Below are 12944 nucleotides of genomic sequence, written 5' to 3'. Positions count from 1 at the left end.
GACAAACACTGTGCTAGTGGGTTTTCCCGGGGTTCTCCCATTTCCTCCCTCTTTCTTCATTCCAACATTTTATTCATCTCTCTCATCATCACCGTCTCCTTTAGCCTAACCGATATAACTGTGGGACGTAAAACTTAAAGATTTCATTTCATTTTTATTAGTAAAAGATGCAAAAAAATAATCAAAATGACTTCAGTTTTCGACCTACTTTATCCTCTCTGATAAGGCTATATTACGTTATATGGTTTAATTAAGGAGTATGCCCTCTTTCATAACACATAGGTATATAGATGTACCCTCTTAAATTTCGGGATGGGTGCATTGGCCCATTCCTGAAAATTGAGAATCGTCAAAAGGACTTGAGTATATGCCTTTGAAAATTTGTTTGGTGCACTTTATTCTCTCATAAATTAAAAAAAAAAATGCCAAAATGTGGTATTTGAGATGTGCTCCTGTATTTGTTTTTGTCATATTTTTCTTCGTTACGCATATTAAAGCATATGATCATATTGATCTATTTCGTAACTCATTCTCTTGAATAAGACATAGATATCATTATGAAGTCTTTCCGAAAATTTTAGAAGGGTACATATTGCCACTCCTCAAATTTGGAAATTGTCAAACAATTATAAATTAAAAATGTTCTCTGAAACTTAAATATATGTTTTTGTAAATTTGGTAGGCCCTACTGGTCAATTTTTATGGGTAAAAAATTGTCAAAAGTAAGTAATCAAAAGTTACCCCTGAATATATCTGGAAAATTGAATTAATATGAGGTGGAAATTTTGAATGTTCTGTTCATGATTTACTAACAAAATTATAATGATTGTAAGATTATATTTTATTACAAATTGATCATATACATGAACACAGGGACCCACTTTATTTCATTAAACATTGGTACCTTGAGATATTCCTAAATTTTAGGAGAAGTACATTTGCCCTACCATTAAATTTTAGAAATTGCCAAATTTAGATATTTAGTAAGTTAATATAAAATCGTGATATCCATCTTTGTAAGCTTTTATGATTTACGTAATTCTCTTGTGTGAATAAAAGGTTGCCAAAAATTCTAAAACATATATGGTACTTTTGATATAAATTTTGAAATACCAAACCCTTAAAGATCTTGGTACACTTGGTACACTGAACCCTGGAACATACATATATAGGTACACTTATTTTTATACAAATATATATGAAGAATTTATATATTATGTTACATGTTCCAAAAAAGTTCACAAAATCGTGAGATACTCAAGTTTGGTATAAATTTTGGCCCCCATTTTCCTATTCATGTACGAACATAAGCAGATATATTATAAATTATATCACCTCTAGCGTTTACTCAATGCAATGTCTCACTGCATAATACTTTTATGACTTTATACCGTACCCCAAACCAATAAAACGTCATCAAAAACAAACTAATCGACAGAAGCATTCAACATTCTATAAACAAAGCTAATATGTACACAATTTAAAAGCATTTTCTGTCCACATACTATATATAATGCTTAAATTCTGTACTGGAAACATCACTTGTGTTCTACCTTACATTTCGTACTTTCTGATGTGATTATCAAGCTTGCAATCATATATTCACTTTCATTTGCAAAGTTTTAGCGCCAAGTTGCCTTTTGTTTAATTAACGTGTATTTTACGTTCAGAATTCCTTATACTCCAATCTTGTCTTCCAGTTCACCTCTTTTTATCAGTAAAACCGTTTATGAATATTCAGAAAGCTCTTCCGTAGAAACCTTCATTTACCCATCCAGAACTTGATTAACATGAGTTAAACATTTTTCTTCTGTGTGTGAACCACGATGCGTGAATGACTAGAAAAGACGTAAGGAACTTACGTGATGTGGATGATGGTGTGAAACGTGATGCGTGACATGGGGTACGTGTGGAGGCTCTTCCTTGTGCTTGTGGTGGTGGGGTGATGGAGAGGGATCTTCATCTCGTGTTCGAAGTGCGTCTTTCAGATTATAGTGCTCATGCAGGTGGCGGAAGACTACGGAAGGCTGTCAAACAAAAAGAAGAAGAAAATTAGAATATTATCGCTTAGAAACTAATACTACAAGAAACTATAGCACAGAAAACAACTTCTAATATAATGTAACACACTTTTATGCTAATAGGCCTATATGGAGCGTTCAAAGATTAAGGAAACAAAGCCTAATTAGCAAAGTTGTAAGGAATATGTTGCTCGTTCATTTGAGTACATGGAAAAGTTAAGATAGCTTTTTCTACATTACAAGAGTCATTTACTATATCTAGAAACGAATCATTTCAACTTTGAAATGAGATTCAGATAAATATCTTAACTATTACAATGTTTTTTCTTCTTCGGTAGAGTTTAGTAAAAGTCCAGGATATAAAATCTTCCACCAGTTTATTACAAAATCAAATAATAGTATTGAAATGTTTCTTTATAATCTCTAAATGTTTTCAGCTCTATATGTCCTTAACACACAGTAGTGACTTTGGAGCGAAAGTATAGATTGTCGTATTATGAACGGAACTCCTTTGCTCACAGGTCACCGGAGTTGAATGTCAGAGGGCATCTTGTTTCCCCACAGAGGCCTCGAAGGACAATATAGACAATGCACCATCAAAGAGATAGGTTTAAATTAGTGGTGGGCACAAAAACCGGTTTTTCGGTTTTTAGAAAAACCGGAACCGGTTTCCAAACATTAAAACAAACGGTGTCGGTCTCTAAAACCGGTTCGGCTTTCCACCGGATCCGGCTCCGGTTTTTTTCGAAAATTTGTTGTATTTCTGACCAGAGTAGTGTTTCGTTGTTCTCCGGAAACCGAATCCGTTTCCACAGAAATAGTTTAATGTGTTTTCCAAAAGTTTTCACCGAAACCAGTTTTGAAGAAAACCAAAACCGGTTTTGGACAAAATCGAAACTGGTTTCGGTGAAAAACCGAACCAGTTTTTGGGGAAGACTGAAACCGGTTTCTGTAAAAAACCGGTTTTGGAGAAAACCGAAATGCCGGGTTCCGGGTTTTCTAGAAACCGGTTTCCGGTTTTTATAAGAACCGGTTTTGCCCATCCTAGTTTAAATGATTCCCTTGCGGCTCCGGAGAGATTTGTTAGTAGGCTATTGATCAACAGTACACTGATGTCTCCATCCTGTTGGAGTCTTCTTTTATGCATGTACTAATGAAGCGGAGGTCCGTGAGGAGAGGTTGGCAGTCTTCGGTTTTCTTCCGATCCTTTATCGTGTCCTTTCAGTATACGCCTTCCGGTGTTTACAATACCCTGTGTTCCTGGTTAAAACACGTGCTTGCAGTTGTTATACAAGAGGAGAAGGAAACCTTACAATGTTAAATGTGTCCATAATTATCAAAAGTGAATTTAATTCCCTTGTGCATTCAAAAGCGCCATACATTCTCTACTTTGTGTACCAGTTCGCGGATATAAAGGTAACTACGTGAATGTCTTCCACTGGTATTGTTAAGACTATTTTATTAATCATTTCAATAATTTTCTACTCTTATTTTGAATATTCAAAGAATTATTCGAAAATGCATATTTGAAGAATGTATAATACAAATATTCGAATTTTAACAGCACTATACTTTATTTCATTGCCATTTAAAGCAGTGATTCTCAAAGTTGTTCTTACTGCGACACACATTAAATAATAAAAAGTATTTTGTCACTAAGTAAAGTTCATTCATGCTTGCCCTGTATTAGACAGGGTTATTTCTGAAGTAGTGGCATCGTGGCTCAGTGGTTGATTGATTACCTCTGTTGCGTTGGGTTCCTGGTTCGATCCACGGCAAAGTAAGTTTGTGATAGACAATATTGCGTCCGCATGTTTTCTCGGAGTACTCCGTTTTCTCCCACTTTTCATTCCAGCAATTCTTTCATCATCATTCACTTGCTTTAATCATCGTCTCCCGTAGGCTAGAGGACATAATCGTGGGACGTGATTACATTTAAGTTATTTCTGAAATTTGCAGTATTACAATTATTAAGATTGACGCTTCCGGTCATTTTCGTTTCGACACTGTGAATATTCAATATAAGTTGAGTTATGAACTTAGTATGAATTATTTTCGTCACCCTCTACACATAAATTATCCTGTGATAGGTGGTTCCACTCAAAGTTTCTGCATTAGCAACTGCCTCTAATTAAATAGTTGAATATAATGATAGTTACTACCACTATTGTAGGGTTGGTGGAAGAATCAAGTCGTGAGAGGTAGTTTGCTGTGCGTCAAACTGTCTTTATTGATATGTTTTATTGTTCTCTATAGCAGGTTACTATACAGGTAAGTAAACCGACAGTGCTTTCTGAAATGAAAAGTGTCTCCCAATCCTAAAATGGTTTGCCACCTCTGACCTATTAGTGGAGTATTTATAATCTTTAATGTGGTAATTCATTTATTAATAATGTTGTTTCCAAACAATGTATTTTTCTTGTTCATTTCATGTTTCCCTATATAAAAAGAAAACAACTCCAAGGACGGTATATTTGATACAAGATCTACAGAACTGAGTATTCGTTAAGTGGACTTATATAGGGTTAAATCTTGAGTCGTTTAGTACACACGTGAAAAAATTTCCAATATAGATCTTTGGTTTGAGAGTTTGGATCATACGAAGGCAATTCGAAAAAAAAGTTTAGTTATCAATGACATACACTTGTAGGTACAGAAATTTTATTATACACATTAGAAAAGTACATTACATTACTTTTGAGCGTATTCACCATTCAAATTGAAGCAATTGTCATAACGTTTTACAAGGTTTAAAATTCCTTCTGAACTTGAAGTCTTTGGCCTGGGAATGAAGCCACCCGCTAGCAGCATTGTGAAGCACATTGTTCTTGTCGAAGCGGTTCGACGCAAGCCACTGTTTTATATGCCTGAAGATAGAGCAGAAAGTTTAGAAATCGTGAATCGACGGACTTCACGAATAGTTTTATCACTTCCCTGCATGAGTTCAGTGCTGATTAAAGATGAGCTCCCACTTTCTGCCGCATCGTGCATGTCAGTTAGTCCGACACAATTCACGTAAGGCACTTTCACTCATCACGCTTGGTCCGTGAACACCACACACTTCGCGATGAATCACAGCGGCTGAATTGTTTTTTCCCACTTAGAAATCGTGTAACCCAGCGAACTACACATTTGGCTGTTTTTTCTATTGCAGTGTTCATTTCCAATTCTTATAGCGGACGAGTGAACCACGACACAACCTTCTCCTTCCGCTGCTCGCTATCTTCTGAAAAATTGCACATAGCGCTGCAGGACTAACGTCGCCCTTCCCAGCCATTTTCACACATGCGCAAACGGAGTTTCTTTTTGTTGGGGATTGCCCTCGTACAAGTTGGGATTTGGACTTAATCATTTTTGAAACTAATAATAATGATAAACACTATCACTAGGTGCTACTGTGTACCCACAATAAACACTTGCCAAAACCAATCAAAAATGATATTATTTGGGAAAATACTAACCTCTGTTAAGAAGAGCATTTTGGATTCCTTTTTCATGTAGCTGACCCTCAATGTGGAAAAGAGAGTGAAAATGAGCGGTTAGCTTTATTTGTCATTCATCCGATCATCCATCATTTTTATGGATTTTGCCTACCCTTCCAGTTTCGAATAGCTACTGTTGCTGCAGGTAGTTCGTGAGAATCAAAAAACACAATGATAACTGAACGTTTTCTCTTGTATGTGCGAATCTAAAGCTTTTTGTTCTTGTAATTGTGTTTGGTATAGACCAAAAATAAATCTTAGAAAAATATATAAAATATTAATATTATTAAGTATTCGGCATGAGAGGTCTTGTGACTAATGATTGTTTTTCATTTTTGTTTATTTATTTAATTACTTTAGGTTCGGGACTGGAAATATTTCTCCCACTTCTCTATATCTTCAGTTTCCTCTTTTAATTCCAATATTTTCTTCTATTGATTAATTTTGATCTATTTCTTCCTATTCCTTGTCCTTTTTCCATCTTTCTTTCTATGGCTATGGATACTGGCTAAAAGTGTTCTCTTCTCTCCTATCCGTTTTAAAACATTTTAGTTTGTCACCCTTTCTGTGTGTCCATTTTATCTTCCCCACCTTTCTCCAACACCATGGTTTAGAAGCGCTCTAAGTATTTCTTCTCTAACTTTCGTAATGTCCAAGTTTTTTAACCATATAGTCCAATCCTCCATACATAGCATTTTATCAACTTTTCCTTAAGTCCAATATTGAGCCTGCTAGTTAAGAGTGATCTTTTCTTGTTGAATGCTTTTTTGGTAGTGGCAATTCTTAACCTGATCTCTTCGGTGCAGTAAGCATCTCTTGTCAAGATTCGCCCCAGATACTTAGAATTATCGACTTCTAAGGATAAATTTCCAGCGATATTCTCATGACTCTCGATTTTTTGATGTTGATTTCCATTCCATATAATTTCCCAGTGTCATCTCCCGTATTCCTTCTTCCATTTTAGATATAATAACGTATCATATGGATACCTGATTTTGTTAATGATCTGTCCTGTAATCGTGAAATCTCAAATTTAGATTAATGCTTTCTTCGTTAAACGTTCACTGTAAATGTTAAATAAAATAATAATAGAAATTTCGAATCATTCGAATCATTTTTTCATAATGTTGGCTTTCTTGGCGCAGGTCACATATTTGTTCACTTACGTTGTTATTTCCTTTTGCTTTGCTTTGTGTTCATTTTACGGCCACTTTTATATTTAATTACAAGAATAGTAGATTTGTCTACCCTTCTTAACTACACTGGCCCACGCTGACCCTGTAGTTAAAACTTGTCTATGAGATTGCTAGAGCCGCAACTTCAGTTGTCCTTGTAAACACTTTGGCATGTTATTGCTGCTATTATATGCATTTCGAATTTTTTTAAAAAAAAACTCAGATCTTGGATAAATCGTCTTCAAATTCTACTGAGCTGGACTTCCTCCGCTCACAACACAAAACTAACACAAGAGTATGAGGAAAACGTCTCTATAACTAAAGCTGTTTTGTTAACGGAATTGTTGTGTATCTAGTGGTTCATTATCTATGATTAAAGAAAAATCTAGATTGCAAAATTTATTAGAGAGTCAATTGTCTGAGAGTAATTACCAACTCTCCTCTCTTCTCTATATAACTCTTGGTATGAACTTCGAAAAGCAAGAAAAGACAAAATCGACTCTTTGTTTCTGTATTAGCTGCTTTGGAATACGAAATAAGGAAAACATGATAGCTATTGGTTTTGCAGGTAATTTTAGAGGAGATCACAGCTGACAAGCGAGAAACGTCAAACCATCTCCAGAAGAAAGATAGAGAAATACAGAAAATTCCTTTCAGAACATTGTAGACATTACATATCATTGAATAATTCAAGCGAAATTTCCTCTACAGTTTGTACACTGTTGCTGTAATGCCAACGCTTCTCTTCCTGATATCGTCTCGAAGTTAATATTTCCACAAGCAGTTAATATTTCATACAAATTAACATCAAAGTATATATATATATATATATATATATATATATATATATATATATATATATATATATACATAACTTAAAGATGACTCTCGAATACGTTTCTGCACACGTTATTGCAAGGAATAAAAAATCATTTCCTTTCATCTTTCTCCTTTTTCATTTTAATTCTTTGAAACGAGATTTGATATATCATTGAATTTAATAAGCACAAAAGAGTCTATACATATTCAGGCATCCGCGTTTAGCATCAAATGGGAATATATATATAAAATATTACATAACTGAGCGAAAGCTATATAGTTGCGAGAGTGGGCGTAGCTCAAAGAGGAACTATATACCAAAATATAATCTAAATACCATATCGCTACGTTTCTACCTTTCTAAACATTTTGCTACTGTCAACTCATCTAGTTGGCTGGAACAAATGAAATTATAAGTTGAAATTGGAAGTAACTAAAAGTTTGATTTACAACGAGGTATGTTTGTTGCAAAGAGAATGATATGTTTTACACGCAAGTTTATAAATACAGATTATAAGTAATAGCAATACTGAATATTGGTCAAGAATTCTTGGGTATTGTCACTGAACGTTTTATAAAACTCTTATCAAAGCTGAACTCTAGTGCTTCTAAAACAAGTCATTTACAAATTGTTTCTAAATTGTGAATGTTCCAACAAAGTTCGCGGTTAGTAAAACCCGAATGAAAATTTCAAATTAAAGTTGAAATATACCGTGCGATCCCGCTCTGTCATTACGAAACGAAGTTTTTTACATGTTCAACGTATCTTTCAAACCGAAGAAATGTCGGAAAAGCGCTCACGCAGCACGCTTCAATCGAGATCTGAATCGGAATGAAATCGTCTGCTCCATTCCTGGACTATTTAATCTCTGGATACCCAACGGGGTACAAATGTTCCCCATGCATATGTTTTACTGTATATTTTATGTCACAGGCACCCAAGGTTGACTATCGTTCTTCACATTGTAGGCCGGACTGTAACGAAACATATTTCCTCTATAACAATTATTTTGTAAGGTTACTTGCTAACGTATGTGGCAAAAACTACACTAGAGTACATTTGTATCCCCTTGGGTATTTATGTTACCATATTTTTTAAAAGTATTTTATTGCTGCATTATATTATTGTAAAGAGTACAATAAAGAAGACGTAATATTAGAGCCTATTGCAATATACCGTTGCAATATTGCATTCACATTCCAAGATTGCAACCTATCCTGCAAAAAAATAAAAAAAAATAAATATGAAATTAAAACTGTTCTATAGTGTATAAAAGAATTTCCGTTTCGCTAACCTAATCTGAATAAACTTATTTATTTAACAATCTCCAGATACAGCTCAGAGGCCATTTTACACTGAATATCCAACAATAACAACAAGAATGGAAAGGATTTGGGAAGGTATCGACCAGGGCCTGTTTAGTAGGTACCATCCCGGCATTTGCCTGGTAGGACTAAGGGAAATCCTGGAAAACCTCAGTCAGGATTGTCGGCAGCGGGATTCGAACCCACGACCTCCCGAATGCGAAGTCAACGCTCTACCACTTGAGCTACTTCACTCAGAAAACTAACCTAACAAAGAACAACCCAACACAAACTAACATATTAATATGATATCGATGCCACAAATAAGGATGTTTCTAACGACAAAAATTTGTATTGGGATATATCTCTAGCCCCATTGGGAATCCGGAGTTTTAAAATATCATGGGTATCCGAGGGTTAAGAGATCGGCGGAAGAGCCGCCAGCACCCACTTTACTGTTATGGGAAAAAAGCATAGGGACTTTCGGGTATATACGTATTTTCATTGTACAGTTTCGACGAGAAGTATATTTCTCCACAATCTGAAAAATTAACGTAATAAGCGCAAGTATATTTCTCTTGTTCATACGATCTTACTGCAGCCACACAATTGATAAACTATTATTTTTAAGTATTAATCTTTTGCTTTACTTACTTTTTTCACTTGTATTACTCTTATTTCGGATACCAGAGGAACAGAGGAACCCTCATCTCCTTTCGGCCACTCGATGCATACCTTACGACCTTTTTACATCTATTTTATTCGTTTTCTATTGTTCTTCTACTCTCTCTTCCACCGCGCTGTAGCTCTGGAACACTCGGTCACTGGAACACTCTTTCTCTCTCCTACTTCAGCAGGTGCGAGACATAGTATCAACTCTTTGAACCGAATCGGTAGGTCATTCTGGCTATTAGCAATACGGTATTTTACAATGTAAAAAAATATATACAGGATGTTAATGAACTGTACCCACTAACTGAAAGAGGTGATAACTCACATCAAAATAAGAGAAAAAGTTCATATGAGCCTATGGGAAAAGTGCATAGTTTCAGAACTAGGGCTGCCGAAAATCGCGAAAAAGCTAAATTTCATCAGGCCTTATTTTGAATTGGAGAAACTATGGATGGTGGCAGTTATTAGGGTAAAGGGAGTCCTGCATACACAATTCAAAAATGTAAAATTCATTAATGTTAAATAGGTGTACAGAGTATTCCCTGCAGAATGTAATTCCCAGACATGCTGTCAACTAAATTTGAGATGTGCTCTAACTTTATGCTTGATTCAAAATAGGTAAACGATAAGCTTTGACAGCAGTAAACATGCAATCTTTGGCATGATAGCGGAAGTGTTAAGGACTGTCAGAAGTATTTTCTCAAATATTCGGAAACAGGCGTGCAACGATGTTCTCTTATAAGTGCAAAAAACGTAAAACCATGATGAACACAAAAACCGTGGAAGCTGCCGGTTCCTAAAACTACCGACTTCCCTCCGAAACATTGGGTGTGCATTGTTGTCAAGGCTTACATCTTGTCTACTTTGTACTTATCTTGTAATGAGGGCATATCTGAAAACACTGTTGGGAGCATACCTCAGAATAGCACCTTGTAGAGAATACACTGCACACGCATTGAACATTGATGAAATATGCATTTTTGAATTCCACATGCATGACTTCCCTTACGCTTTCAGTTTGTCTTTATAGTTCATTAACACACTGTATATATATATATATATATATATATATATATATATATATATATATATATATATATATATATATATATATCACTAGAAGGACCAAGCCGTCATTTTGACGGCATCACGTAAAACAATTTTCTATATCTCATATATTTCTTTGACTGACGCAACCATACTTTAGGACTTTTATTATTTTAAAGGGAGATTTGATATAGCATATAAACATTGTGCGTCTATTTTAAATAAATACATATTTTTGTTGTATACCCCTAGAAGGACCAGACCGTCAATTTGACTGCCTCATTTAAAAATTTATATTTTGCTGTTGATGTGGACTGTTTTATAAGTTGTACGCTATATGGTAGTATCTCTGTTGGAAGTAATAAATTTTGAAATGTTTTACTTTATTTTTTCCAACGAACTTGCTATTTGAAATGTTTTATTTCTGCTTTTCAATGCTGTAAGGGAAAAGATATATGGCACTTCTTTGAATATATTTTCTTCTTCAATTATGTTCGTATCTCTTTGGTAACATTGTTCTCTGTAGAAATAAAAGTTTTCTTGAAGGTACATATGAATAATTACAAAAGCAACATGACGCCTGATAAAATGTTACGTGCTTTCTAAGATTTGAGTGAAAATGAATTTCGCTTGGAAAAACAACAGGGAGACTGCTTCGATGAAGACAGCAGTAGTAGTGAGAATGCAGTGACTGAAACTACTTCTTCGGATAAGAGGAAGGAAACAGATACAGAAGTTTCCAGAAGTAACCGATCAACTATTTTTATAGCAGCTCACGGGACAAACAGAACAACGCTGGGCATACTGTCTCACACGACATCCTTCGCGAGAAACCTGTATGCGTTACATCATATTGAAGATGGTGATTTTGGTAGTGCTTTTCGCTTGCTCATAGACGAAAGAATGTTGAGAAACATTCTGAAATGTACCCCGTTGTTGAAGCTCAGACATCGTCAAGATTCTCTTTGGCCACTGTCAATTGCAGAACACTTTCATTTTTAGCAATATTGATATTTCGTGTAGTTTCAGATATACCTGTAAAGGAACTATAGAACGTAAGTTATAGACCAGTGTTTTACAGAAAGATTATGGGAAGAAAAGTATTTCTTGAAATAATGAAGTATCTTCGATTTGGTGAAAAATGTACTAGCTCTTTAAGGCTAAAAGCAAACAAGTTTGCTTTGGCATCATCTGTGTAGAACTTATTCATTGAGAATTGTAATAGGCATTGTAAAACCCACGACAATGTTTGTGTAGATGAACAGTTATTCTCTACTAAGATGAGATGCAAATTCATGTAATGTATTGCTAACAAGCCTGAAAAATTTAGATTCAAATTTGGTTGCTTGCAGTTGTAAAGTCACGGTATGAACTAAAAGTCTTTCCCTACCTGGAAAACTACTAAGAACGACGTCGGGACTTACAGTTAGGCGAATATATTGTTCTGAAAACGATGGATCCTTTCCTCATCAGAGGACTGAATATTACTTGCGATAACTTTTCTTACAGGTTAAAAAATGAGCCGAATCTTTGAAAAAGAAACAGATGACCTTGATAGGTAGTCTGCGTACAAACAGAAGAGAACTTCCCAAAATGTGCTTGAATCAGAAAGAAAAGGATATGTTCACTACAAACGTATATGTGGATCAATCAGGAAATCCACTCACTGTACACAAGTGTAAGCGCAAGTTAATGAAAGTTAAAGACCAGGATAATTTATTCGTCATGGGGGACTGGAACACAGTAGTCGGCGAAAGCAAAGGAAAGTATGTAACTGGGAATTTCGGCCTAGGAGAAAGGAATGTGAGAGGTGCACGACTAGTTGACTTCTACAGAAGCCATAATCTGACTGTAATAAACACTCTTCTCGAACAATCACTAAGAAGAAGATACACATGAACAAGACCAGTAGACAAAGAAAGAACCAAATAGACTATATACTGGCTCGACAAGCATTTAGAAATCAAGTGAAGAAGAGTAAGAGCTATCCAGGTGCAGACGTTGACTCATACCATAATTTAGTTTTGATGAAGAGCGAACTCCGAGTGAAGAAGAAAAGAGTGGTAGCACTAAACAAAAGATGGAACAGAATCCAGCTAAGAGAGGAAAACCTGGAAAGGGAATTTGCAACTGCGATAAACAAAGATACGTCTAACCCGGGATGTACTTGAACCTGAACCCACAAAGTGGGGATGATGTATTTATTTCCTGAAAGCTTGGGTCAAGATAAGATCAAAACCGGTTACCAAAATTGGGGAGGTCTCAAGCATTCCGCTTGGGGACAACACTTTACTCATTTTTATTAACACCTTTAAGCATGTCCGCAAAGTCCGTTGCAACCCCGAAAAATCTGAAACGGTGAGACAAATATGAAAAAGAAAGACAAGTCTTTCATCATTTCAAAACTACAACGTATCAAAGTA

At 35.4% G+C, this 12944-nt stretch overlaps 1 protein-coding gene across 1 annotated transcript in view; it reads right to left on the bottom strand.

Moving 5' to 3' along the window:
* Positions 1-12944, bottom strand: part of LOC145661925 (uncharacterized) — a 160524-nt gene that overhangs the window by 125125 nt on the left and 22455 nt on the right. Inside the window, exon 3 of the mRNA XM_081727274.1 lies at positions 1863-2027. Coding sequence (XP_081583400.1) covers positions 1863-2027 — 165 coding nt within the window. The remainder of the gene's footprint in view (positions 1-1862; positions 2028-12944) is intronic.

Source organism: Thermobia domestica, chromosome 10, assembly GCF_964235325.1.
Source record: "Thermobia domestica chromosome 10, izTheDome1.hap1.1, whole genome shotgun sequence".
NCBI classification, from domain to species: domain Eukaryota; kingdom Metazoa; phylum Arthropoda; class Insecta; order Zygentoma; family Lepismatidae; genus Thermobia; species Thermobia domestica.
The sequence above is the reverse complement of the archived record's forward strand: the minus strand, read 5'-3'. Positions and strand labels throughout refer to the sequence as shown.